This window comes from Salvelinus alpinus, chromosome 35 (genome assembly GCF_045679555.1).
Source record: "Salvelinus alpinus chromosome 35, SLU_Salpinus.1, whole genome shotgun sequence".
NCBI lineage: Eukaryota > Metazoa > Chordata > Actinopteri > Salmoniformes > Salmonidae > Salvelinus > Salvelinus alpinus.
The window spans coordinates 23,717,590-23,742,668 of record NC_092120.1 but is presented as its reverse complement, the minus strand read 5'-3'; the positions used below and the strand labels follow the sequence as shown (position 1 = coordinate 23,742,668).

Here is a 25,079-nt window from a genome sequence, read left to right as displayed (position 1 = left end):
TCTACTATTATTCTGGCATTTCACATTCTTAAAATAAAGTGGTGATCCTAACTGACCTAAGACAGGGAATTTTTACTTGGATTAAATGTCAGGAATTGTGAAAAAACGAGTTTAAATGTATTTGGCTAAGATTTATGTTAACTTCCGACTTCAACTGTATGGAATCATGTAGTAACCAAAAAAGTGTTTAACAAATCAATATATATTTTGTATTTGAGATTCTTCAAGAGATTCTTCAAATAGCAACCCTTTGCCTTGGCGACAGCTTTGCACACTCTTGTCATTCTCTCCACCAGCTTCATGAGGTAGTCACCTGGAATGCATTTCAATTAACAGGTGTGCCTTCTTAAAAGTTAATTGGTGGAATTTCTTTCTTTCTTAATGCATTTGAGACAATCAGTTGTGTTGTGACATGGTAGGGGGTTAAACAGAAGATATCCCTATTTGGTAAAAGACCAAGTCCATATTATGGTAAGAACAGCTCAAATAAGTAAAGAGAAACGACAGTCCATCTTTACTTTAAGACATGATGGTCAGTCAATAAGGAACATTTTAAGAACTTTGAAAGTTTCTTCATGTGCAGTCGCAAAAACCATCAAGCGCTATGATGAACCTGGTTCTCATGAGGACCGCCACAGGAATGGAAGACCCAGAGTTACCTCTGCTGCAGAGGATACGTTCATTAGAGTTACCAGCCTCAGAAATTGCAGCCCAAATAAGTGCTTCACGGAGTTCAAGTAACAGACACATCTCAACATCAACTGTTCAGAGGAGACTGTGTGAATCAGGCCTTTCATGGTTGAATTGCTGCAAAGAAACCACTACTAAAGTACACCAAAAAGAAGAAGAGACTTGCTAGGGCCAAGACACAAGCAATGGACATTAGATCGGTGGAAATTTGTCCTTTGGTCTGGAGTCCAAGTTGTATATTTTTGGCTCCAACCGCCGTGTCTGTGAGACGGATGAGACGGTGAACGGATGATCTCTGCATGTTTATTTCCCACCGTAAAGCATGGAGGAGGTGTTATGGTGTGGGGGTGCATTGCTGGTGACACTGTCTGTGATTTATTTAGAATTCAAGGCACACTTAACCAGCATGGCTACCACAGCATTCTGCAGCGATACGCCATCCCATCTGGTTTGCGCTTAGTGGGATTATCATTTGTTTTTCAACAGGACAATGACCCAACACACCTCCAGGCTGTGTAAGGGCAATTTGACCAAGATGGAGAGTGATGGAGTGCTGCATCAGATGACCTTGCCTCCACAATCACCCTACCTCAACCAAATTGAGATGGTTTGGAATGAGTCCGACCGCAGAGTGAAGGAAAAGCAGCCAACAAGTGCCCAGCATATGTGCGAACTCCTTCAAGACTGTTGGAAAAGCATTCCAGGTGAAGCTGGTCAAGCTCATCAAGGCAAAGGGTGGCTATTTGAAGAATCTCAAATATAAAACACTTTTTTGGTTACTACATGATTCCATATGTGTTATTTCATAGTTTTGATGTCTTCACTATTATTCTACACTGTAGAAAATAGTAAAAATAAAGAAAAATCCTTGAATGAGTGGGTGTTCTAAAACTTGTGTTATTACTTTTGGTATATCTGCCCCTGAAGGTGAGGGTTTTCAGAAGGATATCCATCATAATTTAAATGTTTGATTATATGTCTGAGACAGTTGGAAAGCCCAGTCTGTCTAGAGAGACCTAAAAGCAGGACGCACGTATGGGTCAGTAGCAGGAATGCCAGGGTGTAGGCTATTCACTCCATGGAACAACCAACAGCTATAACGCATGAGTTAAAGCTTAGGTTGATCCCAAGCACTGAGGAAAGAGAGAGAGAGAGCCCCACTAGACAAGACCGTCATGAGACAGGCCAGGTCAAAGACAGGGTGAGAGGGGAGGAGTGTAGGGGGGAAGGCCAGCCTGCCAACCCAAAAAAGTCCCCAGAATACAAGGAATACTGCTCCCAAGCAGACTGGATGGTGACACAGATCCACGCTCTGTTGCCCACAGCTACGGTTTGTCGCGCTGGCATTTCCAGGGAATCCTAAGGGACAGGAAAAGGGGCGGTAGCGGTGAGAAGTTATGGGAGTTAGTGAGAGAAAGAGGGAGAGACGTGAGAGAGAGAGAGAAAGAAAGAAAGCGAGAGAGAGAGAGAGAGAGAGAGGAGAAAGAAAGAAAGATAGAATGTTATGTACTATGATTGAAAGAGTCTCTTAGCCGGACAGGAAAGGCTAACCAGTGTGACGTGTATGTGACATGTATGTGACATGTGAGTGGAAAGTAACAGAGACCACCAACTCTTCGCGCAAACTTAATTTTGAACCCAAGGGAGAACTGCACTGTCTACCCTGGGAGCGTGGGTGTCCTTGGTTTGACCACAGTACAACTTTAAAGCCAGCCAGCCAACCCCACAGCACTTACCTCTCTGACCTAATGCACTGACTCATCCAAACAGTCACATTAAGTGTCTAGCTAAATATTTGAGTTCTTTCCGTTACAAAAGAATAGTTAGTCATAGCGACAGAGGTAGACCATGCTGTGTTGTTGTCTTAGGTCTCTCTTTATGTAGTGTTGTGTTGTCTCTCTTGTCGTGATGTGTGTTTTGTCCTACATTTTTTATTTTATTTTTAATCCAAGCCCCCATCCCTGCAGGAGGCCTTTTGCTTTTTGGTCGGCCGTCGTTGTGAATAATAATTTATTCTGAACCGACTTGCCTAGTTAAATAAAGGTTAAATACAATTTAAAAAATTATAATAAATAGGAAAAATGTAAGAATAGGGCACAAAGAAGAGGTACGACACAGAGAACTAGCAGGAAAACATTGATTAAAATGAAATAGAAACAGAATGGAAGGATGATGAGTTTGCTCAACACTCTGTAGTATTGAGGATTAGTCCCTGTGAGGAGTGCGAAACAGAGGGTATTGTTCAATCAAACATGTTAACCCAATTAAAGAGTTATGATTGCAGTTTTGGATTCAAATGACACAATCAAACACACTTTCTCATTGCCTTTGAATAATAGTATTTTCCACTTCAATAGTTGTGATTGCATAGGGCCCTCAATCTCTTTTTACTGTAAGCAGTGTCCAACAGTGTTGAGGAGGACTGCTTCAGCGGCCGGTTGTTTTCGGGAAATCTTGCGGTTATGATCCCAGGAGTGTAAACATCTCCTGCTCTACTGCGCACACTCAGTGCTCCCTCCCCGGAGACTCCTATTACTCACCTTGTCTGGGAAAGGAGCCCGATAATTAACAGAGCTCTAAATAGTGTCCTTACCGTATTAACATCATTAATGGAAGTCCCTGTTATGTACTGTGACTAAACAGTGGTGAACTTGGCCGTCCCCTCTGCTAACAATCCCCAGCTGCCCCTCCGTACCGCCTACACTGCTAGTCATGCATTCATTCACTTTCTCACACCCACACACCAAGCGGTCAAGGATTTCCTGGAAATAGCCCTTATCGTAATTGTGTGGACATTTGACATTACTGAGGATGTACCCTGGATGCCAAAGCAACATTACCATACACAGTGTTAGGATATATCATTTGCCTGGAATTAGCCACCAAACCATTGCATATATGGCAGATGTATTATGTACAAGTACAATAACTCTTATAACTGTACGTTTGGTTGTCTCATATTTCAGGCAATGGCTGCGGGCACACTGTGATGGCCACAGAAAGTGGCACCCTGGCCTCTCAGAACTACCCGTGGACCTACCCTGTTGATTCCTGGTGTAAGTGGAGACTGCGAGTTCCAAAGGGACGTACACTGCACCTCCTCTTTGGGGACTTTGACGTGGAAAGGAGTCCGGGCTGCAGGAATGGCTCCCTCACCATCACACCCAACAACGGAGCTCCCAGCCTGGGTAAGACTCTCCAGTGCACACAGGGCCGCAGACCTGACTGGCTATGTGCTTGTCTCTACTTTTACAAGGGATTTACTGTACATGCTATTGACAAACTATGTTTATAGTGAGATTTTGAATTCTCACTCAGGTTCTGACTGACTGAATTAATGCTTGTCATTAAGACAAATCCACCCACTTCTGATGGACCACTTGATCGGTCTCTTTTGTTAAGTAGTTCATTCAAAACCTATCTTTGCTACAAGTAAAAGCCATGCAGTGTAGCCTGCAGAGAGCACATCAACACAATTTCACTGCCAATGCATCTCTGCCAATTCTACGCCACTACGGTGCATCCAGCCATACCTTGTGGGCACAAGGGTATGATGCCATTCCTAGATATTAGATGACAATTCCAGAGGCTGTAACTATTCAGTTACCCTGCTTAGGGGCAACTTCATGCTGTTCTGGAGCTCACTTCATGTCATCAGTTCACACAAGCATGGATGGTCTGCAGTACTACACAAACATGACTAGGAGACCACACACTAACCTAGTGTGTAAAGCCAGACTGCCCTGCCTCCAGGCTTTCAGCTTGGTCATGTTTGTGCTGATGTGTGTGTGTGTGTGTGTGTGTGTGTGTGTGTGTGTGTGTGTGTGTGTGTGTGTGTGTGTGTGTGTGTGTGTGTGCGTGTGTGTGCGCATTCTTGCATTCGCCCGTGTATGTCTGCATGCATGCGTGCATCTGGGAGTCCTTGTGTGTGCGCGCTTGCATGTGTGTCGTATGCGTTCTTACGCACATGCCTGTCTGTCTGTCATCCACAGGCCCCCTGTGTGGACAGCTTGAAGACTCCGAGAGAAATGTGACTGTAAACAGCAATGAGGTGACAATAGTATTCTACTCTGGCCCCCATCACTCAGGCCGAGGGTTCCTGTTCTCCTACACCACAGACCAACACTCAGGTTCGGCCCAATTCATCACACACTGCTCACACATGTTTACTTTCTATAGCTATCTTTGTTTATACAACTGTGCTACATATGGAAATGCTTCATCTAATTGAATTCATTCATCATACAATCACATTACACACAGACTGTTGATGAGAATATATTATTTTCCCACATGTGTACAGTAGCTCTGCGGTGGAACTTTCTCAGTGAAAGCAATGACCCACACTGTTGAAAAAATAGAAGGGAAAAAAAGTTGATTCAACATACAATTGTCAGGCTGCAATAGGATTGTGAGTTTGCTCAACATTGCTCAGCATACTCAACATTTGGGTATATAGCTGAACCAACATACAGTGTTGCCTTCCAAAGGTTAACATGAATTTGTAATTTTACTCAACAAGCTTTTTCAAATTCACTCACTTTGAGCAGAGTTTGTTGAGTGAACAAATGTGAACACGTTAGCTCAAATTCTTGTCCATTTGAAGGCCACTCAACTCAGAATAATGCTGATTAAGCAATTGGTTAAGTTGTATTTTTTACAGTGGCCCTACCTCATTGATGTAAACAACAGTGCTGAAGAGCACCCACTGTGATCATAATTGTTGTTTTTCTGCTCGTCACCTACATCACTGGTAACCCCCAACGTGCTGCTAAGCAAGTTGAAAGGCACAAACAGCCATTACTGAGGTGTCAAAGAGACTGGATACATGCTGTAATTTCATACCCAGTTGCATTCAAGTCCATCATTAGAGTTGATTGAGTCACAGGCGTGAAGTCAGTTTGATGTATGCACACATGTTTACACCAATGGAATTTGTACGCCAATGTTTGTATGTGTGTTGGAGTGATGGAAACAGGAGACAAAGGGTTATGAGACAGGGGTTTAATTCTAGATACATGGAAAGTTGGATGTATACAGAGGGTGCGGGGCAACAGCAGGCCAACAGCAGCGGGGCTACGGACCTTAGAGACGGGGAAAGGGCCGATAAAACGAGGGGAAAGTTTGCGGGACTCCACCCGGAGGGGCAGATCCCGAGTAGAAAGCCATACCCTCTGCCCAAGACGGTAGCGGGGAGCAGGGGTCCGGTGGTCTTGACCATGGAGGTGGTTTTGACCATGGCGACGGGAAGTCCTTGGATCCGGAAGACGTGCTGCACCATGAGCTGGGCCGTCTCCTTAGCTGAGGGCAACTAGATAGAATGGGCGGCTTTGGAAAACCTATCCACCACCGTAAGGATGGTGGTGTTGCCATCTGACGGAGGGAGACCCGTGACGAATTCCAAGGATATACGGGCCACCAAAAACATTGTCGGATGATAGCCAAGGTCCGACGGGAGCCAGGATGACAGGTGAGTCTCGAGGAATGTGCCCATTCCAGGACCGGAACAGAGGCATCCGGGACAAACATCCGGTTAGCCGTGAATAACAGGGCCCATCTCGCCTGCCTGGAGTTGAGGCGCTTGGCAGTGCAGAGATATTCCATGTTCTTATGGTCCGTCCACACCAAGAATGGTTGTTCCGCCACTTCTAACCAGTGCCTCCACTCTTCCAACGCCATCTTAACTGCGAGTAATTCTCGATTTCCCATGTCATAGTTCCTCTCAGCGGGGTTAAGACAATGGGAAAGGAAGGCGCAGGGATGCAGCTTCTGGTCCTGGGCAGAACGCTGGGACAGAACAACCCCCACTCCGACATCCTAGGCGTCGACCTCCACTACGAACTGAGGGAATGGGTCCAGATGGATTAAGATGGAAGCTGTAGGGAAGGTCTGAGAACACCCAGTTAGCTGCTGGAGACCATGAGAACGGAACCTTGGGAGAGGTGAGTGCAGAGAGCGAGGAAGCAAGGGTGCTGTAACCCCAGATGAAACGACGGTAGAAATTAGCAAACCCCAGGAAATGTTGCAGCTGCACTCTGGATGTGGGTTGAGGCCAATCCACCACCCCTCTCACCTTGTCAGGGTCCATCTGAATATTCCCTGCAGCGATGATGTATCCTAGGAAGGATATGGTGGAGCGATGGAACTCATATTTCTCCGCCTTCACGAAAAGCTGGTTCTCCAGGAGACGCTGGATGACCTGTCGGACATGGAGGACATGCTCTTGAGCTAACCGGGAATAAATTAGGATGTCCTCGAGGTAGACAAACACAAATCGGATCAACATGTCACGGAGCACATCATTGACAAGGGCCTGGAACACTGTGGGAGCGTTGGTCAGTCCGAATGTTATCACCAGGTACTAGTAGTGCCCACCAGTCTTGTTAAAGGTTGTCTTCCACTCGTCTCCTTCCCGTAACCGAACCTGATGGTAGGCGTCTGGAAGGTCCAACTTGGAGAAGATGACCGCTCCCTGGAGAGTCTCGAAAGCTGAGGAGATGAGTGGTAGCTGGTAACAGTTTTTAACCATAATGTCATTAAGGCCCCGGTAGTCGATACACGGTCTTGTCCTTCTTCTCCACAAAGAAGAACTCTGCGCCGGGGGGGAGACAGAGGGACGCATAATCCCTGCTGCGAGAGAGTCCTCATTGTACCCCTCCATCTCTTTGGTCTCCGGACATGACAGGGAATATAGTCTCCCCCGAGGCGGTGCGGTGCCGGGGAGAAGGTCGATTGCGCAGTCGTAGTGCCAATGTGGAGGAAGAGATGTGGAGCGGCCAGAGTTGAAAACCTCCCGTAAGTCCTGGTACTCTGCGGGAATGGCGGAGAGATCCGAGGCTTTACCCAAGCCTGCAGGGAGATGTCCTGGGGCAGGCTGCGCCTACTTCAGACAATGTGCATGGCAAAACGGGCTCCAACCCATGATGGAAGACGTAGCCCAGTCGATTAGGGGATTGTGCCTCTGGAGCCATTAAAACCTCAAAACCATGGGTACATGAGGAGACTCCAGGAGCAGAAACTGCATAGTCTCACTGTGGTTGCCTGACACTCGCAGGTTGATAGGAACCATATTGTGGGTGACTCTGTCAATAGAGTGCCTATTCAGCGCTCTAACGTCCATCGGGATGGAAAGGGGTTGAGTGGAGATACCCAGCTCTGACACAAGGGTAGTGTCCATAAAGCTCTCGTCAGCCCCAGAGTCAATGAGCACCCGGATGAATTTGGACTGGTCTCACCACAACAGAGTAGCATAGGGGGTTACGAGTGTACTACTGATGAGCCTGATCTTTTAATGGCTCTTGGTGTTCAGTCTGTGTAAGCGCTCAGCAGGAGACAATCTAGCCCTGCCCAGTTGCATAGGCTCCGGAAGAGGCGAGTCGACAGCCCTCTGTGATCTCCGAGGGAACTCGGGTGACACCGGATTCTCTCGGAAATGTAGACTTCGGGGATTTCCGGGATTCCTTGGAGGCGAGTTGGAATTTGAGGACGAGCAAGGGCGACAGGGAACAGACCCACTCTCCCTTCTACGTTACGGATGGTCAAGGCTATGAGGGTGTCGAGATCCATGCGATTCCTGGGAACAGACCCACTCTCCCTTCTACGTTACGGATGGTCATGCATAACACTTGTATCTTTTAGCAATGTTTATTATGAGTATTTCTGTAAATTGATGTGGCTCTCTGCAAAATCACCGGATGTTTTGGAACTACTGAACGTAACGCGCCAATGTAAACTGAGATTTTTGGATATAAATATGAACTTTATCGAACAAAACATACATGTAATGTGTAACATGAAGTCCTATGAGTGTCATCTGATGAAGATCATCAAAGGTTAGTGATTCATTTTATCTCTATTTCTGCTTTTTGTGACTCCTCTCTTTGGCTGGAAAAATGGCTGTGTTTTTCTGTGACTAGGTACTGACCTAACATAATCGTTTGGTGTGCTTTCGTCGTAAAGCCTTTTTAAAATCAGACACTGTGGCTGGATTTACAACAAGTTTATCTTTAAAATGGTGTGAAATACTTGTATGTTTGAGGAATTTTAATTATGGGATTTCTGTTGTTTTGAATTTGGCGCCCTGCACTTTCACTGGCTGTTGTTGAGGTGGGACGCTACCGTCCCGAATATCCCAGATATTAACAGCACTATCAACAGGTTAACAGCACTATCAACATGGCAGGTCCTACAGGCCCTAGTTTTGTCGCACCTGGACAAATTACAATTGGCTCAGAACAAGGCAGCACATCTGGCCCTTGAATGTATGAGAGCTAACAGTAATAATATGCATGTTAATCTCTCCTGGCTCATCACTACTAGTATTTGTGAGAGGTATTGACATGTTGAATGCACCAAGCTGTCTGTTTGAACTACTGGCACACAGCTCGGACACCCATGCATACCCCACAAGGCATGCCACCAGAGGTCTCCTCACAGTCCAGAACAGACTATGGGAGGCGTACAGTACTACATAGAGCCATGACTACATGGAACTCTATTCCACATCAAGTAACTCATGCAAGCAGTAAAATTTGATTTAAAAAAAACAAATCAAAATACACCTTATGGAATAGCGAGGACTGTGAAGAGACACAAACACAGGCACAGACACATGCATACACAGACAAGATACCATACAACTATACACACATGTACACATGGATTTTGTGTTGAAGATATGTGGTAGTAGAGTAGTGGCCTGAGGGCACAGTTGTAGAACTACCTTAATTTGTAGAACTACCTTAATTTGTAGAACTACCTTAATTTTGCAGGACCCCAGGAAGAGTAGCTGCTGTATTGTATTGTTAACAAATGACAAGAAAATCATATCAAATGTAAACTGAATATTGCATTTTGAAAAGCAGATACAATACTTAGATTGAATATGTGTCCCAACTAAATGAATGATTTGGTGCAGTAAACAAGTGACTTTGTGAATGTGTCTGTTGTACTCAGTCAATTGAAAATGTGCTTAGAGTTTTGAAACATGAGCCCTTTTGATTATCTGTTTTGATTTTTGTGCTTCAAATTGTAAAAATGTACCACATACTTGTGAAAATCATTCCCAAAAGAAGGAGATGTTTTGACTTGACATTGTTGCCTCATTGGTAGTAGAATTAGTGTCACGGATCCCTCCGGAACATTCATTACGCAAACCTGGCCCCTATTCTCACTGATTAGTATTTGTATATATGTGCCCTTTGTTCACCATGGTCTTGTAGATTATTGTTACTATGTCTGTTGGTGCATGTGAGTACCTGTGCTGTGTGTTTTGGGCTTTCGTGCCCTTGTGGATTGCGCAGATGATTGCGGGTCTCATCCCGTGTAATAATCATTGTGCGCTAGTGTTATTTATTCAAGGTACTCCTCGCTCTTTTTTGGGGGGGGTTTCAGCCCTGTGTTTTTGTTACGTGTTTGTTTGGTCTTCGTCCCTGTGCCTTTACACGGCACGCTGTAATTTGGGGCTTAATAAAAAAAACGATTCCGCATTCCTGCGCCTGTCTCCTGAATCATTTATACCAGCGTGACAATTAGCGATGTGTGCATTGATCTTTTTTGGGGTCATTAAATGACCTTTTACCCAATTTACAGCCACAAATAGTGTACGTTTACACTAGTTTTTTTCTCCAATTCGAGCTAAAGCGGTTTGTATATCCCTGTTTCCTGTTATTTACTCAGTTGTTTATGAAATGCAGCTATGTCTGGAGCCAGTGCCACAAATTGCACTCTGTCACGTTAACACACAAGAGGCATTCTCTCTGCTCTGTGAGTTAAGTCACAGAGGACAAAATACTTAGTCACGTCTACAGTAACAATCACAAGTCCCCTGTACGTGCATGTGTATGTGTATACTGTATGTGCGTCTGTATACTTGTCTGTATATGTGCGTGTATGCGTGTGCCTGTCTGTTTGTGTTACTCACCCGTCCATTGCAAAGTTCCTTAGAATTATCCTGAGTGGACAGATGTTTTTTGTTTTGTTTGTTTACAAACCCATATTCTATTTGATTTCAATACCAGGTCTCATTTCGTGTCGACAGAGAGGAACACATTTTGTCTCTCAGCAGTTTAGGTAAGTGGACAACTCTGGCTATTTCAGTAGTGACTGCTCAGCGTTGTTTTTGCTGTGACCCAAATTTTGTCTTTACAAGCTTGTTGAGGAATTATTAACATATGGATATAAAGAAACTGTGTGTGAAATGGTGGACCTCTGTGACACGTGACTCCTCTTCTCCAGTGTGTACTGTCCTGCTGGGTGTAAGGACGTGACAGGGGACATATGTGGTCACTCTGAGCAGGGTTACAGAGATGTGAGTATACTGCCTCAGCTCCAGTTTCACTTCCTCATCAACTCAGCTGTGTGATAATGACACCGGTTGCACTGGCCACTTGAAGAAGGCTAAACAGTGGAGAGATGCAAAAGTTTATTGAAACTATTTGTTCTCTTTCTCTTATTCTCTCTCTCAATCTCTCTCTCTCACAAACACACACACACACACACACATTCCCCCACCCCACCCAGACGTCAGTGTTGTGCAAAGCTGCGGTCCATGCCGGGGTGGTGTCAGACAACCTAGGAGGACAGATCACTGTGACCCGTGGGAGGAGCCTCACGCTTTATGAGTCCAGCTTTGCCAACGGAATTCTGTCCAAGATGTATGTTTCTATCCACATCATATTGATATGGGTTTGGGAGAAAGGGATGCGTATTCATGATTCATGATGACATACTGTGTTCATATTTGCTGTATTCAGAAAGGTAACTTTTCATATAATCTGTTTCATATAATGTAATCTAATCAGGACCTCTGTAGGGGTTATTGGGGAGCTGAAATGTGGGCCACTTACTGTATATGGATCCGCTCTTGCTTATGGTATACAGGGATGCCATTCATGAACATTGTTCTTTTGACAGGGGATCACTGTCTGAAAAGAAGCTGGTCTTCACCAAAGGTAAGCGGAACCAGGAGATATAATGCCGGACTGAATTAGCTGTTCAAGTCATTATTGCAAGTTATCTTCCTCTGCAGGGCCGGTTCCAGTTGTCAGCGACATAAGCGGTCGCTTAGGGCCACCAGGTGCAATTTTGAAATTTGGTTGTGCATCTGCAGTTTTTATTTTGTTATATCAGTCAGTCCCTCACTCAATTAGCTATGTCAACTAACAATTTTTTCGTTTGGCAGTTAGTCTAGCCAGCTAACTAAACTTGTAGTATTCATGTCCGAATACCGACTGGGCACGCACCATTGATTTTGTTAATCATTCTCACTCAGATATCATATTAACATGGAATAAGTCATTAAAAAAATTGTAGAATTGCCGGAAATGTGCTTTAAAACTGCAACATTTTCTCTCCCCCCCCTTAGCAAAATGTGTAGAATTGCAGGAAATGAACTTTAAAACATACATTTTTCTCTCCACCGTCAAGAGGGATGCCAGTCAAATGTTTTTCCGCAAGATGCTTAGGGCCCCCAAAAAGCTAGAGCTGGCCCTGATACTCTGTCACTTCAACTCTCTTCTTGCCTCTCCTCTCCAACAGAGTGTAATGATGAACTGACTGTGTCTGGTTTCAATGCATCTTCCATCTGGAGAGAAGTGAACCGACTGGGGCAGCTTGTATTATGGTCTCCTAAGAACATGGATGCCGAGGGACAGTTACTACCCTGGGCATCGGACGTTAGTGACCGGGAGCCCTGGCTGGAGCTAGAGCTTACAGACAAGAGCAGTGTCACAGGTCAGTGAAAGTTTATGAGGTGATGTTCTTCTCCCCTCGTGGCCAAAATAGGAGTTTAATTTACTACATCCACTATAATTAGCTTTGAGTTGTTGTTAAAATGAAAATATGAAGATAGAAACCACTGTTTTTTCATTGAACTCAAAATACTATTTTGCTGATTTCAAAACTCTATTCATTGGATGAAAAAAAAAAAATCCAGTTCCAGCTCTGATGTTGATAGGCTAACTTCTAGTTAGATTTCCCAAACAATCCGTGTGTAGCCTATTATGAATGTGGTCTGGAGTGTTGAAAAAGACACGCTGTGTTTTCCCAGGAATAATAACAAGGGGATCGGCTGACTTCTACGTCGAATCTTACGTTCTCCTTTTTAGCAAAGACCGCCACAACTGGAAGGTCTACAAAGCTGCGCTCAGCAGAGAGAAAAAGGTACGCTGCCTGCAATGTCTTCTTCGGCATTTACTGATGAATTTCCTATCTTGGCTAAGTTTCCATAGCTGCGCTGAGCAAACAGAGACTGTGGGAGGCCGTAGAACAGGGAAGTGCTGTTAGTCATCTAAGAGAACTAGCTTTGTTAATGTCACACTTCTTGGCCTGTAGGTGTTTGAAGCCCACTCTGATGGTTATCTGAGGGTTCTCAATAGCCTGTTTCCTCCGGTGGTGGTCCGGTACCTCCGGCTGCAGCCCCAGAGCTGGCAAGGTAGAGCCTCGGCACACGTCCAGGTCCTGGGCTGCCCTCTCCCCAAGATCCACCCCAGGCCTCGCTCCTCTGGGGGTAAGGCTCAACCATACATTCCAGATAAAAAACAGTCTAGAAGATGTGAATACTACATGCTCTTAGCAACTGAGCCACTAGAATAAACTCTCCATTATATTGTACGGTAAATTCCAATTGTGGCATCAGCAAGAGCGAATGTAGCTTGTATGCTGGATGCCATTCATATCATATTCTCCAACTCTCTCTATAGGGTCTCCATCCTTAAAAGTTGATGTTAGCACAACACCTCATCTCAATCCAGTCCCCACAGAGGGCCCTGTTATCATAAAGGACTCAAGCCTGAGTATGTACCTATGTGTTCAAACCCCTAAAAGTCTAATCCTTTCAGGGATCATTTTGCTATTTGAGTTAGAATTTTAGGAGATTTAGGTATAAAAAAAATATACATTTCATTATTATTTGATTAAACATTTAATTTGGCCCTGCTGCTATTAGCCGATAGAAACGCATTGAGAAACGTATTCAAGGCAATTGGCAGATCAGTGGTGCCGACTTCCGACGAGTCTCGTGACGCTTGTGGGGGTCGTAGAGCAAAATGGAGAACACCATCGTGTTCGTGTAAGTCTCATCTTTCCATATATTAGTTTGTAGCCCAAACAGACATTATCATGAGAAGACCTTATTTCTGGGATGTCTCCTGGTCTGACAAACAAAGCTATAGTTCTGCCAACTTCCATCGCAGATGCGGAAGGCCGACATCTAGCCTAAACAGATGGATTTTGATAGGGATTTTTGTATTATGGTAATTAAATTTACACACGGATGCAGGCATTGACTCTAGGGTTTTTTAAAGTACTTTATGTTTTTCAATTTGAACTGCAGCAGTTTCTGAGGAATTACATTTGTATTTTATTGATCGGAATAAACCTTGGAGCCACCATGCCTTTTATAACAGCTGTAAAAATTGTACGACAGTATCGATTTTGATGTTAGATTGCTTATTTGCTTGACACTGGACTTCCTTCACATTGTTATAAAGCACATAGCTAAATAATAGTTTAAAGCTGGCCTTTCTTCAGCAGTGGTTGTTTGTTGTATTGACCGTTCAGCCTAGCATGCTAATGACTCCTCCTGTGCCCTGCAGGCTCCAATCAGCCAGTGATAGTTGCGGTGGGCGTGGTCCTCGGACTGATCCTGTGTGTTAGTTGTCTGTTGGCTGGAGTCTGGTGGAAAAGAAGGTATTGTAACACTATACCATATGTAGTTAGCAGTACAACACCCACTTACTGGCTATCCTCCCAATGCTAACCGGCAATAGCTCAATAGCTGTCGGAGGTGTAACTGCGTTAGAGCTGTCAAAACGGTGAGCGGCTGCTAGTGTGGTCATTGTTACGAAGCCACACCCATCCGACTCATGTTAAATTCACCTCAGACACCGCTGCCATCTCCGACACCGCTATACGGATGTCGGCTAGCGCGGCTCTCAGAGAATCTAGCCCTTAGCTGCCAACAAACGCCCAGATAACACAAAAGTGTCCACATACTTTCCAATGTTATTCTGACACATTATGGCAATGTTATGACAAGTCATTATGGTGTAGTTCGATTAATTTGATTTGTTGTCTTGTTGTCTTTTATAGGAAAAAAGCTGCACACATGAAAAACTATTCCTTACCCAAAGGTATTCTTGCGCATTGCTCACTGTTGTTTTACTCTTACTACTCTTCCAGGACCTCTCTGAAAGTGTTTTTGTCTGTCTGTCTGTCCAGAAGCCTCTCAGAGTTTCCAGGAGAAGAGCCTCCCCTGCCCCGACTCTGAGCTTATCTCCTACCCTCGAGAGCGGGGTGTCCATGATGCTTTACCCAACCCTCCTCTCAATGGTAAGAATGCACAAACAACCCAGCCTTTTCAAAAGAGCATGCCAGTGAGGCTGGGTATATACCCGTAAGCTTTTCTTCATGATATGTACTACTCTGACCTTTCCTCTATCAGCTGCATGCCTGACCCTGAATTAGTTATAGAATTGTTCTATCTATCTATCTTTATCTCTTTGGCAGACAAACACTCTTCCTTTAAATGCCTTAGAGTAAAAAATAGAACAAATCCTTTTTTGGTTCTCTATAGAACTTTTTTCCTGATGTCTTGGCTGATTTCTTCTTGTTATGTTGATAAATCAGGGGCCAAGGCTAGAAAAACTTGACTGTAGCTGATAGGTATATTTTCAAGGCAATTGAGAAATAGATGAAATTCCTCAATCAAGAAAGCTAAATCTAAGTTTTATCTCAGACTCTCCTGGTGATCTGTAAACATTTTGGAAAACAGTTAATGCACTGAAGGGTGGAAATTCCTCTCTTTCCCTGCCTAAGCAAGTTGTGTCAGACTCTGGCATCATTACTGAGAAAAATGAGATAAGTGATGCTTTCAATCAGCATTTTATCTCGGCAGGCTTTTTATTTGAGCGAAATGGTGGTTTAATTGAACCTGGTCAGCCAGTTGGCTGCCTAACCTTCTCCCAGCCTCTAGTTCGATCAATGGATGTTCCGTCAACTTCTAGTGAATCTTCAATCGGCCTTTACTGTCCTGCAGAAAGCCTTTGTTGAACTGAAATTGGATCTTAATGCCGGTAAAACCAAGTATATGTTATTTTCCAAATCAAGTAAAAATGTATCTGATGATTTATGCATAAGTACTTTGGATGGTGCCCTCGTTAATGGTGTCCTCATTTATAAATATCTGGATTTACGAAAAGCTGTCCTTCAAAAAGGATGTTGATTAATTAGTTAAGAATTCAAATAGGTTTCTTCTATAGGAGCAGGTCCTTTCGTTAAATAGAGTTGAAGTCGGAAGTTTATATACACCTTAGCCAAATACATTTAAATTCAGTTTTTCACAATTCATGACATTTAATCCTAGTAAAAATTACCTGTTTTAGGTCAGTTAGGATCACCACTTTATTTTAAGAATGTGAAATGTCAGAATAATAGTAGAGAGAATGATTCATTTCAGTTTTAATTCCTTTCATCACATTCCCAGTGGGTCAGAAGTTTACATAGACTCAATTAGTATTTGGTAGCATTGCCTTTAAAATTGTTTAACTTGGGTCAAATGTTTTGGGTAGCCTTCCACAAGCTTCCCACAATAAGTTGGGTGAATTTTGGCCCATTCCTCCTGACAGAGCTGGTGTAACTGAGTCAGGTTTGTAGGCCTCCTTGCTTGCACACGCTTTTTCAGTTCTGCCGACAAATTTTCTATAGGATTGAGGTCAGAGCTTTGTGATGGCCACTCCAATACCTTGACTTTGTTGTCCTTAAGCCATTTTGCCATAACTTTGGAAGTATGCTTGGGGTCATTGTCCATTTGGAAGACCCATTTGTGACCAAGCTGATGTCTTGAGATGTTGCTTCAATATATCCACATAATTTTCCTCCCTCATGATGCCATCTATTTTGTGAAGTGCACCGGTCCCTCCGTGCTTCACGTTTGGGATGGTGTTCTTTGGCTTGCAAGCCTCCCCCTTTTTTCCTGATGTCTTGGCTGATTTCTTCTGATTTTCCCATGATGTCAAGCAAAGAGGCACTGAGTTTGAAGGTACTCCTTGAAAAACATCCAACACCTCCAATTGACTCAAATTATGTCAATTAGCCTATCAGAAGCTTCTAAAGCCATGACATCATTTTCTGGAATTTTCCAAGCTGTTTAAAGGCACAGTCAACTTAGTGTATGTAAACTTCTGACCCACTGGAATTGTGATACAGTGAATGATAAGTGAAATAATCTGTCTTTAAACAATTGTTGGAAAAATGACTTGTGTCATGCACAAAGTAGATGTCCTAACCAACTTGCCAAAACTATAGTTTGTTAACAAGAAATTTGTGGAGTGGTTGAAAAATGAGTTTTAATGACTCCTACCTAAGTGTATGTAAACTTCCGATTTCAACTGTAGCAGAAAACAAATAATTCAGTCAACATTCATTCCGGTTATTGACTATGGCAGCTGCCACTGTATTGAAGCCTTTGGATGCAGTTTATCATGGCAAATTGTGATTTATTCCGGGCAATAGGGTCAGTACACAAAATCTCGTATCGCAATCTTTTTGTCCATATTGCCCTCTTGCATGAACTTCCGCCATACCTTAACCCATTATTAACCTTCAGATCTATAAGTTACCAGACCCGGACTCAGGGATGGCCAACCCTGGAGATCCCGTCAATCTCCACCGTGTTAGAAATATCTGCTTTTAGTTTTTAAAGTCCTTAAATGTTAGAGGGCCTTTTTACTGAAGAATGTGTTTGTTGCATGTGATTTGTGTTTTGCTTTTCGTGTTTTGTGTTTTGTGTTTGCTTTTAATGTATTGTGTAATTGATGTGTGTATATAGATTTGTATAGTGTAATGGTTGTTTATTGATGTGTTCGTTCAAGGCACATCTGCGAAAGTGACAGTGGTCTCAGCATGACTCCCTGCTTAAATAAAGGTTAAATTAAATTTTAAAAAATAGAAAGAAGACATGCAGTGGTCAGATGTTATCTTTTTCTATTTGCCAGATGATGTATTCACAGTAGTCCAAGAGCCAGAGACGTAGCAGTTCCTTCTTCATCATCCTGAAATGAGAAAGGCATGTCAAGCCTAGCCTGGTTCCATGTCTGTTTGTGCTGTATAGCCAACTCCTAGGCTATACAGCACAAACAGATCCAGGACCAGGCTATCCTGCCAGGGTAACAGGGCTACACATATACATCTCCCCCCACTTACTATTGCTAGGCCAATGAATATTCACGTGGACTCATCTCATTGCAATTTTGGACTGTTTCAATATTACTCAACAATTTTCCCACTCACATCAAGGGATACTTTATCTCATCTGCTCTGTTAGCCTCAACTTAACAGCTTTGATGTTGCAGAAGGAGAGGAGGCTTTTGTCAATGTTGTGGGGTGTGTATGAGAGAAGAGAGAAATTAAGAATATTGTGGTCAAACAGTGAGAACTGAGAAGGGGTTAACCCCCTCCAACTCTCTGATGCCATCTATTCTGCCCAGCCCCTTGACCACGCCCCCAACTCACCTGATGAACTAGCTGCCTAATTCAACACTGCTCTACCTGCCTCCCTCAACTCTCTGGCCCCCCTTCCCCTCTTCCTCCTCCCGCATGTTTACCTCTAAGCTCCACACCCTGAAGCAAACTGGTTGCCTGGAGTGCCTGAGCAGGAAGTCTGGGCCCACCGTCCACGCTAAAGCCTACAATCTCCACCTCTTCACCTAACGACCTAGTTCTCCAACATCATCAACAGCTCCAACAAGAACTCCCGAACTCTGTTCTCCACTGTCAGCAAACTACTTCAGCCCCATGACAACACCTTCTCTAGTCCCTCCACTGAACTGCAAATCCTTCCTCCAGTTTTTCAAGGACAAGATCACCAAAATAAACTCATCACTGACTGATCAATCTCTCTCAGCCGCCCCTCCTCCTCCCCCTGTCAACCTCCCAACTGTCACCCCTGAAACTCGCCCCCCCCCCCCCCCCATTGACTCTCCATATCTCAAAACCCATCATGTCATCCAAGACTACAACCTGCTCCCTGGATCCCATCCCCACGGTTCTCATCAAAGCCTGCCTGCCTGCTCTCTGTCCATATATCACACACATCGTCAATCTTTCCCTCATCCATGGAACTGTCCTCTCCAACTACAAAATTACAGTCACCCCCATCTTAAAAATGCCTGGACTGGACACCACCATTCTCAATAACTTCTGCCCCATTTCCAACCTCCCTTCAGGGCCTAAAATGAACACCTGCCACCTGCCAATGCGGGTAGCTTTTGGCATTGGCGGGTAAGAGGTCTATTTCACCACCCACGTTGGCGGGTGGTCAGGGTTCAACAGTGCGAGCATTTCACTCGCATTTGTGAATAAAAATAGTCAAGTATTATCACATTCATAGTAAAATAAATGCTGCAGTATCTGTTTTCATAGCTGGTAAATTAATCGCACAAAGTCAAAGAACTAAGAATCCTATATAGGCGCTGAAAACCTGCCTGGCTGGGGGCTGTGTGTACATGAAGACCTGAGTGAAAGATAGATTTTTAAAAGATGCGCAGAGGCATACAAGTTGGTTTAATTCATTTGAAACAAAAGTCTACTAAAGTGAGACTTTGTCCTTGTGTTTCTTGGCTATTTCGTTTTTTTTCACAAGTGAATTTGTTTTTCTATGTTTGAGTTTCAACTGTTAGGGAAGAGAAGACAACGCTTCAACTAGTCAGACTCAATCTCACAGGCACAAATATGACGAGTCGCCCTACCATATAACCTCCGGCCCTTAAAGGGGCAGGTGAACATTTTTGTCTCATCTGTGATATTTGGTTAAAAGACTCATGTCACAAAAAATGAAATGAAACGATATACCACATTACTTCTTACTAGTAATACATTTATTGTTTTAGAGACAATGCAAAGCATGCTCATCCGTGTTTTGTTGGTGTAATTTTAGCAACAACAAAAATATTTTGGCTGGTAAATCTGATTGGCTGGTATATTTTTTTATCTACCTGCACCAGTGGCTGGTGGACCAAAAAGTGAATTTTATACCCTGCTTCCCTTCCTTGCCAAGACTCTGGAATGGACTGCTGCCTCCCAATTCCAAACCCATCCGCAGTACTGAAACTGCACTCCTCAAAGTTGTCAATGACATCCTCACCTCTGCTGATGCTGGTGCCCTCAACATCCTGATTCTTCTCAATCTAAGTGCCGCTTTTGACACAGTGAGCCATCAGATCCTCCTCACCAGGCTTCAGGGTCTGGGTGTTGAGGGCACCGCAGTCATGGCTACAATCATACCTCACAAACCAGACCCTCAATGGTCACAACTCAGACTCAGCTGAAGTTACACAGGGTGTCCTCCAGGGCTCTGTGCTGGGCCCCTTACTCTTCATTATCTACATCCTCCACCTTGGTCAGATCCTCCGTCACTTCAACCTTGACTTCCACTGCTATGCCGACACCACCCAGATCTACCTCAGCACCAAATCCTTCCGCCTCTGACCCACATTGAATCCTGCCTCTCTGCAATAAAAACATGGATGCAACAAAACTTCCTCAACTTAGACAGTGATAAAACGGAACTCCTCATGATAGGCACCAAATCCACCCTCACCAAAGCTGGCAACTTCACCACTGTCTCTCCCTCCCCTCACACATGTAACCTTAACGTCATCCTGGACTCCACCCTCTTCCCCCTGCAACATTGCCAAAGTCAAGTCCTCCCTCTCCCGTCCTGCCACTGAAACCCTCATACATGCATTAATCTCCTCTCGTCTTGACTATTGCATCTCACTACTCTCCGGCTTCAACTCAAGCTCCCTCATTAAGCTCCAACTTGTTCAAAACGCTGCAGCCCTTCTCACCCACACTAAGTTCTGGCAGCATATCACCCCTGTCCTCCATGAGCTTCACTGGCTCCCTGTCTCCCAACACATTGATTACAAGACCCTCCTTCTGACCTACAAAGCCCTCCACCACCTTTCCCCCCCCCTTATCTCTCAGACCTTCTTCTCCCTTACCAGATTAAGATTTAGATCACTTTATTGATCAATTGCACACAAGGTCCAACCAAAATTTTACTTCCGCTTTTAACCCAACCCCTCCGAAAGACACACATACATAAACAGGTTTTAGAGAAGTACAGGGGGCTGCCACACTGTGTGCCCGGTGAGCTGTCATTGTGGGGGGTTAAGTGCCTTGCTCAAGGGCACAACGGCAGGCAATGGCCTCTAGAATTCGAACTGGCAACCCTCCGCTTGCTGGCTCGCCTTTAACCACTAGGCTACCTGCCGCACCAACCTACACGCTCACTCCGTTCCACCACAGCAGGCCACCTTGACATCCCCAGGTCCAAGCTATAGAGCTTTGGCGACAGGGCCTTCTCCAGCGTTGCTCCTAGGCTCTGGAACTCCCTCCCTCCAGCCATCCGTGACTCTGAGTCCATCACCATCTTTCAGTTCAACCTCATCCAAACTACTCTGCTCCCTCCCTCCAACTCTCTCTCACTCACATCCTCTGACTTGGCTGGGCAGTTTGCAGAGCTCATACCAGGCTTGACAAGCAAACAGCTTTCTCCATGGGCTGCCCATTCTTCCCCTTCGCTTAGTCCGTCTCCCAATTGCAGTATAAACATTCCTTTCTTTGGTCTGCGGAGCCCGCTCTGAAAGAGACCCTTTAATTGGAGTTGGATAAAGGGCACTCATGCCAGGGAAGCACAGCCTCCCCCTCCCTCCCACAGATGAAGGGGCACTACACTGAGAAGGCCAGTGATAAACAGGACAGAGGGTCAGTCGCTAAGATAATTATAGGCGTCTCTAATTAAAATAGCTCCCCCTCAGAGGTTGGGTGAGGGATAGGGTCTGAGGCCTCCCCTGTCAGCCCTCATCCCAGTCACTAGAGATCGGCCATTGTTTGTGGCCACAGAGCTCTTGTAGGGGCTCAACAATGCCCATGATATGAGCCCTACTGAGTATGAGGGAGGCACTTTCAAGACATGGCTGGAGGGAGTACAGAGCAACACTTTAATTTGAATGTATTTTTATGAACCCTACTGTCATGACAACATACCCCAGTACTGTAAAAAAACATTTAATCTAGGCAAGTCAGTTAAGAACAAATTCTTATTTACAATGACGGCCTACACCGGTCAAACCCGGACGACGCTGGGCCAATTGTGCGCCACCCAATCACGGCCGGTTGGGATACAGCCTGGATTCGAACCAGGGTGTCTGTAGAGACGCCTCTAGCACTGAGATGCAGTGCCTTAGACCACAGCACCACTCGGGAGCCAAAGCCCCTGCTTGTACAGTCCTGGGGTATGTTGTCATGACAAGTCCTTAACCCCTGTTACCCTTTCTGAAATTAAGGATGTTACATTTAAACTGTACTTCAGCTACAGTGGCAAGAAAAAGTATGTGAACCCTTTGGAATTACCTGGATTTCTGCATAAATTGGTCATAAAATTTGATCTGACCTTCATCTAAGTCACAACAATAGACAAACACAGGGTGCTTCAACTAATAACACACAAATGAATGTATTTTTCTTGTCTATATTGAATACATTTACAAATTCACAGTGTAGGTTGGAAAAGGTATGTGAACCCGTGGGCTAATGACTTCTCCAAAAGCTAATTAGAGTCAGGAGTCAGCTAAATGTTGGTTAGAGTTGCCCTGCCCTATACAAAACACTCACAAAATGTGAGCTTGCTATTCACAAAAGCATTGCCTGATGTGAACCATGCCTCGAACAAAAGACATATCAGAAGACCTACGATTAAGAATTGTTGAATTGCATAAAGCTGGAAAGGGTTGCAAATGTATCTCTAAAAGCCTTGATGTTCATCAGTCCACAGTAAACCAAATTGTCTATAAATGGAGAAAGTTCAGCACTGTTGCTACTCTCTCTAGGACTGGCCATCCTTCAGATGACTGCAAGAACACAGCGCAGAATGCCCAATGCGGTTAAGAAGAATCTTTGAGTGTCAGACTTACAGAAATCTCTGGAAACTGCTAACATCTCTGTTGACGAGTCTACGATACGTAAAACACTAAACAAGAATGGTGTTCATGGGAGGACACCACGGAAGAAGCCACTGCTGTCCAAAAAAACATTGCTGCACGTCTGAAGTTCGGGAAAAGAACACCTGGATGTTCCACAGCGCTACTGGCAAAATATTCTGTGGACAGATTAAACTAAAGTTGAGTCGTTTGGAAGGAACACACAACACTATGTGTGGAGAAAAAAAAGGCACAGCACACCAACATCAAAACCTCATCCCAACTGTAAAGTATGTTGGCGGGAGCATAGTGGTTTGCGTCTGCTTTGCTGCCTCAGGGCCTGGACTGCTTGCTATCATCGACGGAAAAATGAATTCCCAAGTTTATCAAGACTTTTTGCAGGAGAATGTAAGGCTATCTGTCCGCCAAATGAAGGTCAACAGAAGTTGGGTGATACAACAGGACAACAACCCAAAAGACGGAAGTAAATCAACAACAGAATGGCTTCAACAGAAGAAAATACGCCTTCTGGAGTGGCTCAGTCAGTCCTGACCTTCAACCCGATTGAGATGCAGTGGTTTGACCTCGAGAGCGGTTCACACCAGATATCCCAAGAATATTGCTGAATTGAAACAGTTTTGTTAAGAGGAATGGTCCAAAATTCCTCCTGACCGTTGTGCAGGTCTGATCCGCAACTACAGAACATGTTTGGTTGTAGTTATTGCTGCCAAAGGAGGGTCAACCAGTTATTAAATCCAAGGGTTCACCCTGCACTGTGAATGTTTACAGTGTTTTCAAAAAAGACATGAAAACGTATAATTGTTTGTGAGTTATTAGTTTAAGCAGACTGTGTTTGTCTATTGTTGTGACTTAGATGAATATCAGATCAAATTGTATGACCAATTTAAGCAGAAATCTAGGTAATTCCATAGGGTTCACATCATTTTTCTTGCCACTGTATATGTTTCTGGTGCTTCATAGAACTAGAAATAATATGTGAGCTCTATGACACATTCATGTTTGTTGTGTTTCTGCTTGCCCAGACTATGCAGAGCCAGATGTGATGGCTTGGGGGCAGAAGCTTGGCTCCACCTTCCGGCCCGCAGTGGAGGAGGGCTACACCGCCCCCTTCACTTTCAACCTCTATGACACCCCTGGAAAGCTTCTAGAGCACACTGAGCCCTTGACCGTGGAGCCCGAGTATGCCACCCCATTCAGTGACCAGCCCCCAGATCCCCATCTGGCAACTCCACAGGGGACACTACACAACAACAAACATGTACTGCCTATGGTTTCTACAGGGTCAAGGACCACAATAACCCAGGCCCAGTATGACTGCCCCTCTCACAGAGAGTTGCCCAATGGCTATTGCACTACGTCTCTCCATGCCAAAGGCCCACTCCCGGCCAGTGTGGTCTACACTGAGCCTGAGCCCCTGTTGTCTGACTCCCTGCAACAGCACACATATGAGGAGCCTTTCTGAATACAGCAAGCTCAACCAGTATTGCTGAAGTGTTACATATTGCACGCTATAAATGTAAAGGTAATTTACGATTGAGCCGATACATGCAGCATTTACTGTGAATGCAGTCTCCGCTAACACAGGAACATTGTCTTTAAATTTAAATCACACTGTAACCCTGAATTTCAGCAATACGGATTGAATAGAGGCCAACCTAGTACACACAGCCTTTTTCTTTTCATTGTCTGTGTGTACCAGGTTGCACTTGGTGGCACCATTGGCGGCACTCCCACCCCTTGGGCCCTCCTAATTGGCAAAGCAGGGACCATTCATGACCAGTACTGTTCAACGTTGATGACCTGTTATTTACAAGAAAATGTGTCTAATGGCTTAGCATTGGATGGCTATAGGCTATATATTGATTCCAATTAACTAATATATTTCGTAAATAAAACGGCACAAAAAGTCTAATATAAATTACAAATCAAAGTTTAACATATTTGAAAGCTGAAATGATCATTGAAGTGTCATATGAACTTGTTATACAGTTTAAATCATTCTTACAAAAAAGCTGTACAAAAAAAGAGCATGCCTTGGAAACAGCAATATGACTGTCTAATTACAGTGTATTATCTTGTATCAAGTTGTGACACCATTTCACTCATCTGTTTTGATAATGCTTACTATTTTTCGTTTTTTACTGTGATATTCTTTAAAGAATTTTCAGGAGAATTTCATGTTCACAGAGTGAACTGAATGACACTGAAAAGTGAATATTTTTATACTGGAAAAATAAATACAGTGACGAATATAGTTATTTCTATTATATTTAACACTATTTTATCTGGGCCTCAAATGTTTGTGTACAGAGATAAAAGTGTGTGTTGTGGTTGAATAAAACTGACACAAACGTGCTTTGCTGACATCTTGTGGTAAAGAAAGTG

At 44.2% G+C, this 25,079-nt stretch overlaps 1 protein-coding gene across 3 annotated transcripts in view; it reads left to right on the top strand.

Annotated features, from left to right (window-relative positions):
- Positions 1-25,060, top strand: part of LOC139564201 (discoidin, CUB and LCCL domain-containing protein 1) — a 28,485-nt gene extending 3,425 nt beyond the window's left edge. The window contains exons 2-15 of one of the 3 annotated variants that reach the window (XM_071383495.1): positions 3,657-3,878; positions 4,683-4,820; positions 10,710-10,761; positions 10,927-10,999; positions 11,212-11,345; positions 11,605-11,642; positions 12,229-12,423; positions 12,740-12,852; positions 13,024-13,198; positions 13,392-13,484; positions 14,286-14,379; positions 14,782-14,822; positions 14,914-15,021; positions 23,717-25,060. In XM_071383495.1, coding sequence (XP_071239596.1) covers positions 3,657-3,878; positions 4,683-4,820; positions 10,710-10,761; positions 10,927-10,999; positions 11,212-11,345; positions 11,605-11,642; positions 12,229-12,423; positions 12,740-12,852; positions 13,024-13,198; positions 13,392-13,484; positions 14,286-14,379; positions 14,782-14,822; positions 14,914-15,021; positions 23,717-24,156 — 1,916 coding nt within the window. In that variant the 3' untranslated portion in view covers positions 24,157-25,060. Of the gene's footprint in view, positions 1-3,656; positions 3,879-4,682; positions 4,821-9,821; positions 10,051-10,709; positions 10,762-10,926; positions 11,000-11,211; positions 11,346-11,604; positions 11,643-12,228; positions 12,424-12,739; positions 12,853-13,023; positions 13,199-13,391; positions 13,485-14,285; positions 14,380-14,781; positions 14,823-14,910; positions 15,022-23,716 lie in introns of those variants that run through there. The other 2 variants (XM_071383494.1, XM_071383496.1) reach the window with 2 other exon arrangements.
- The last annotated feature ends 19 nt before the right edge of the window (positions 25,061-25,079 follow it).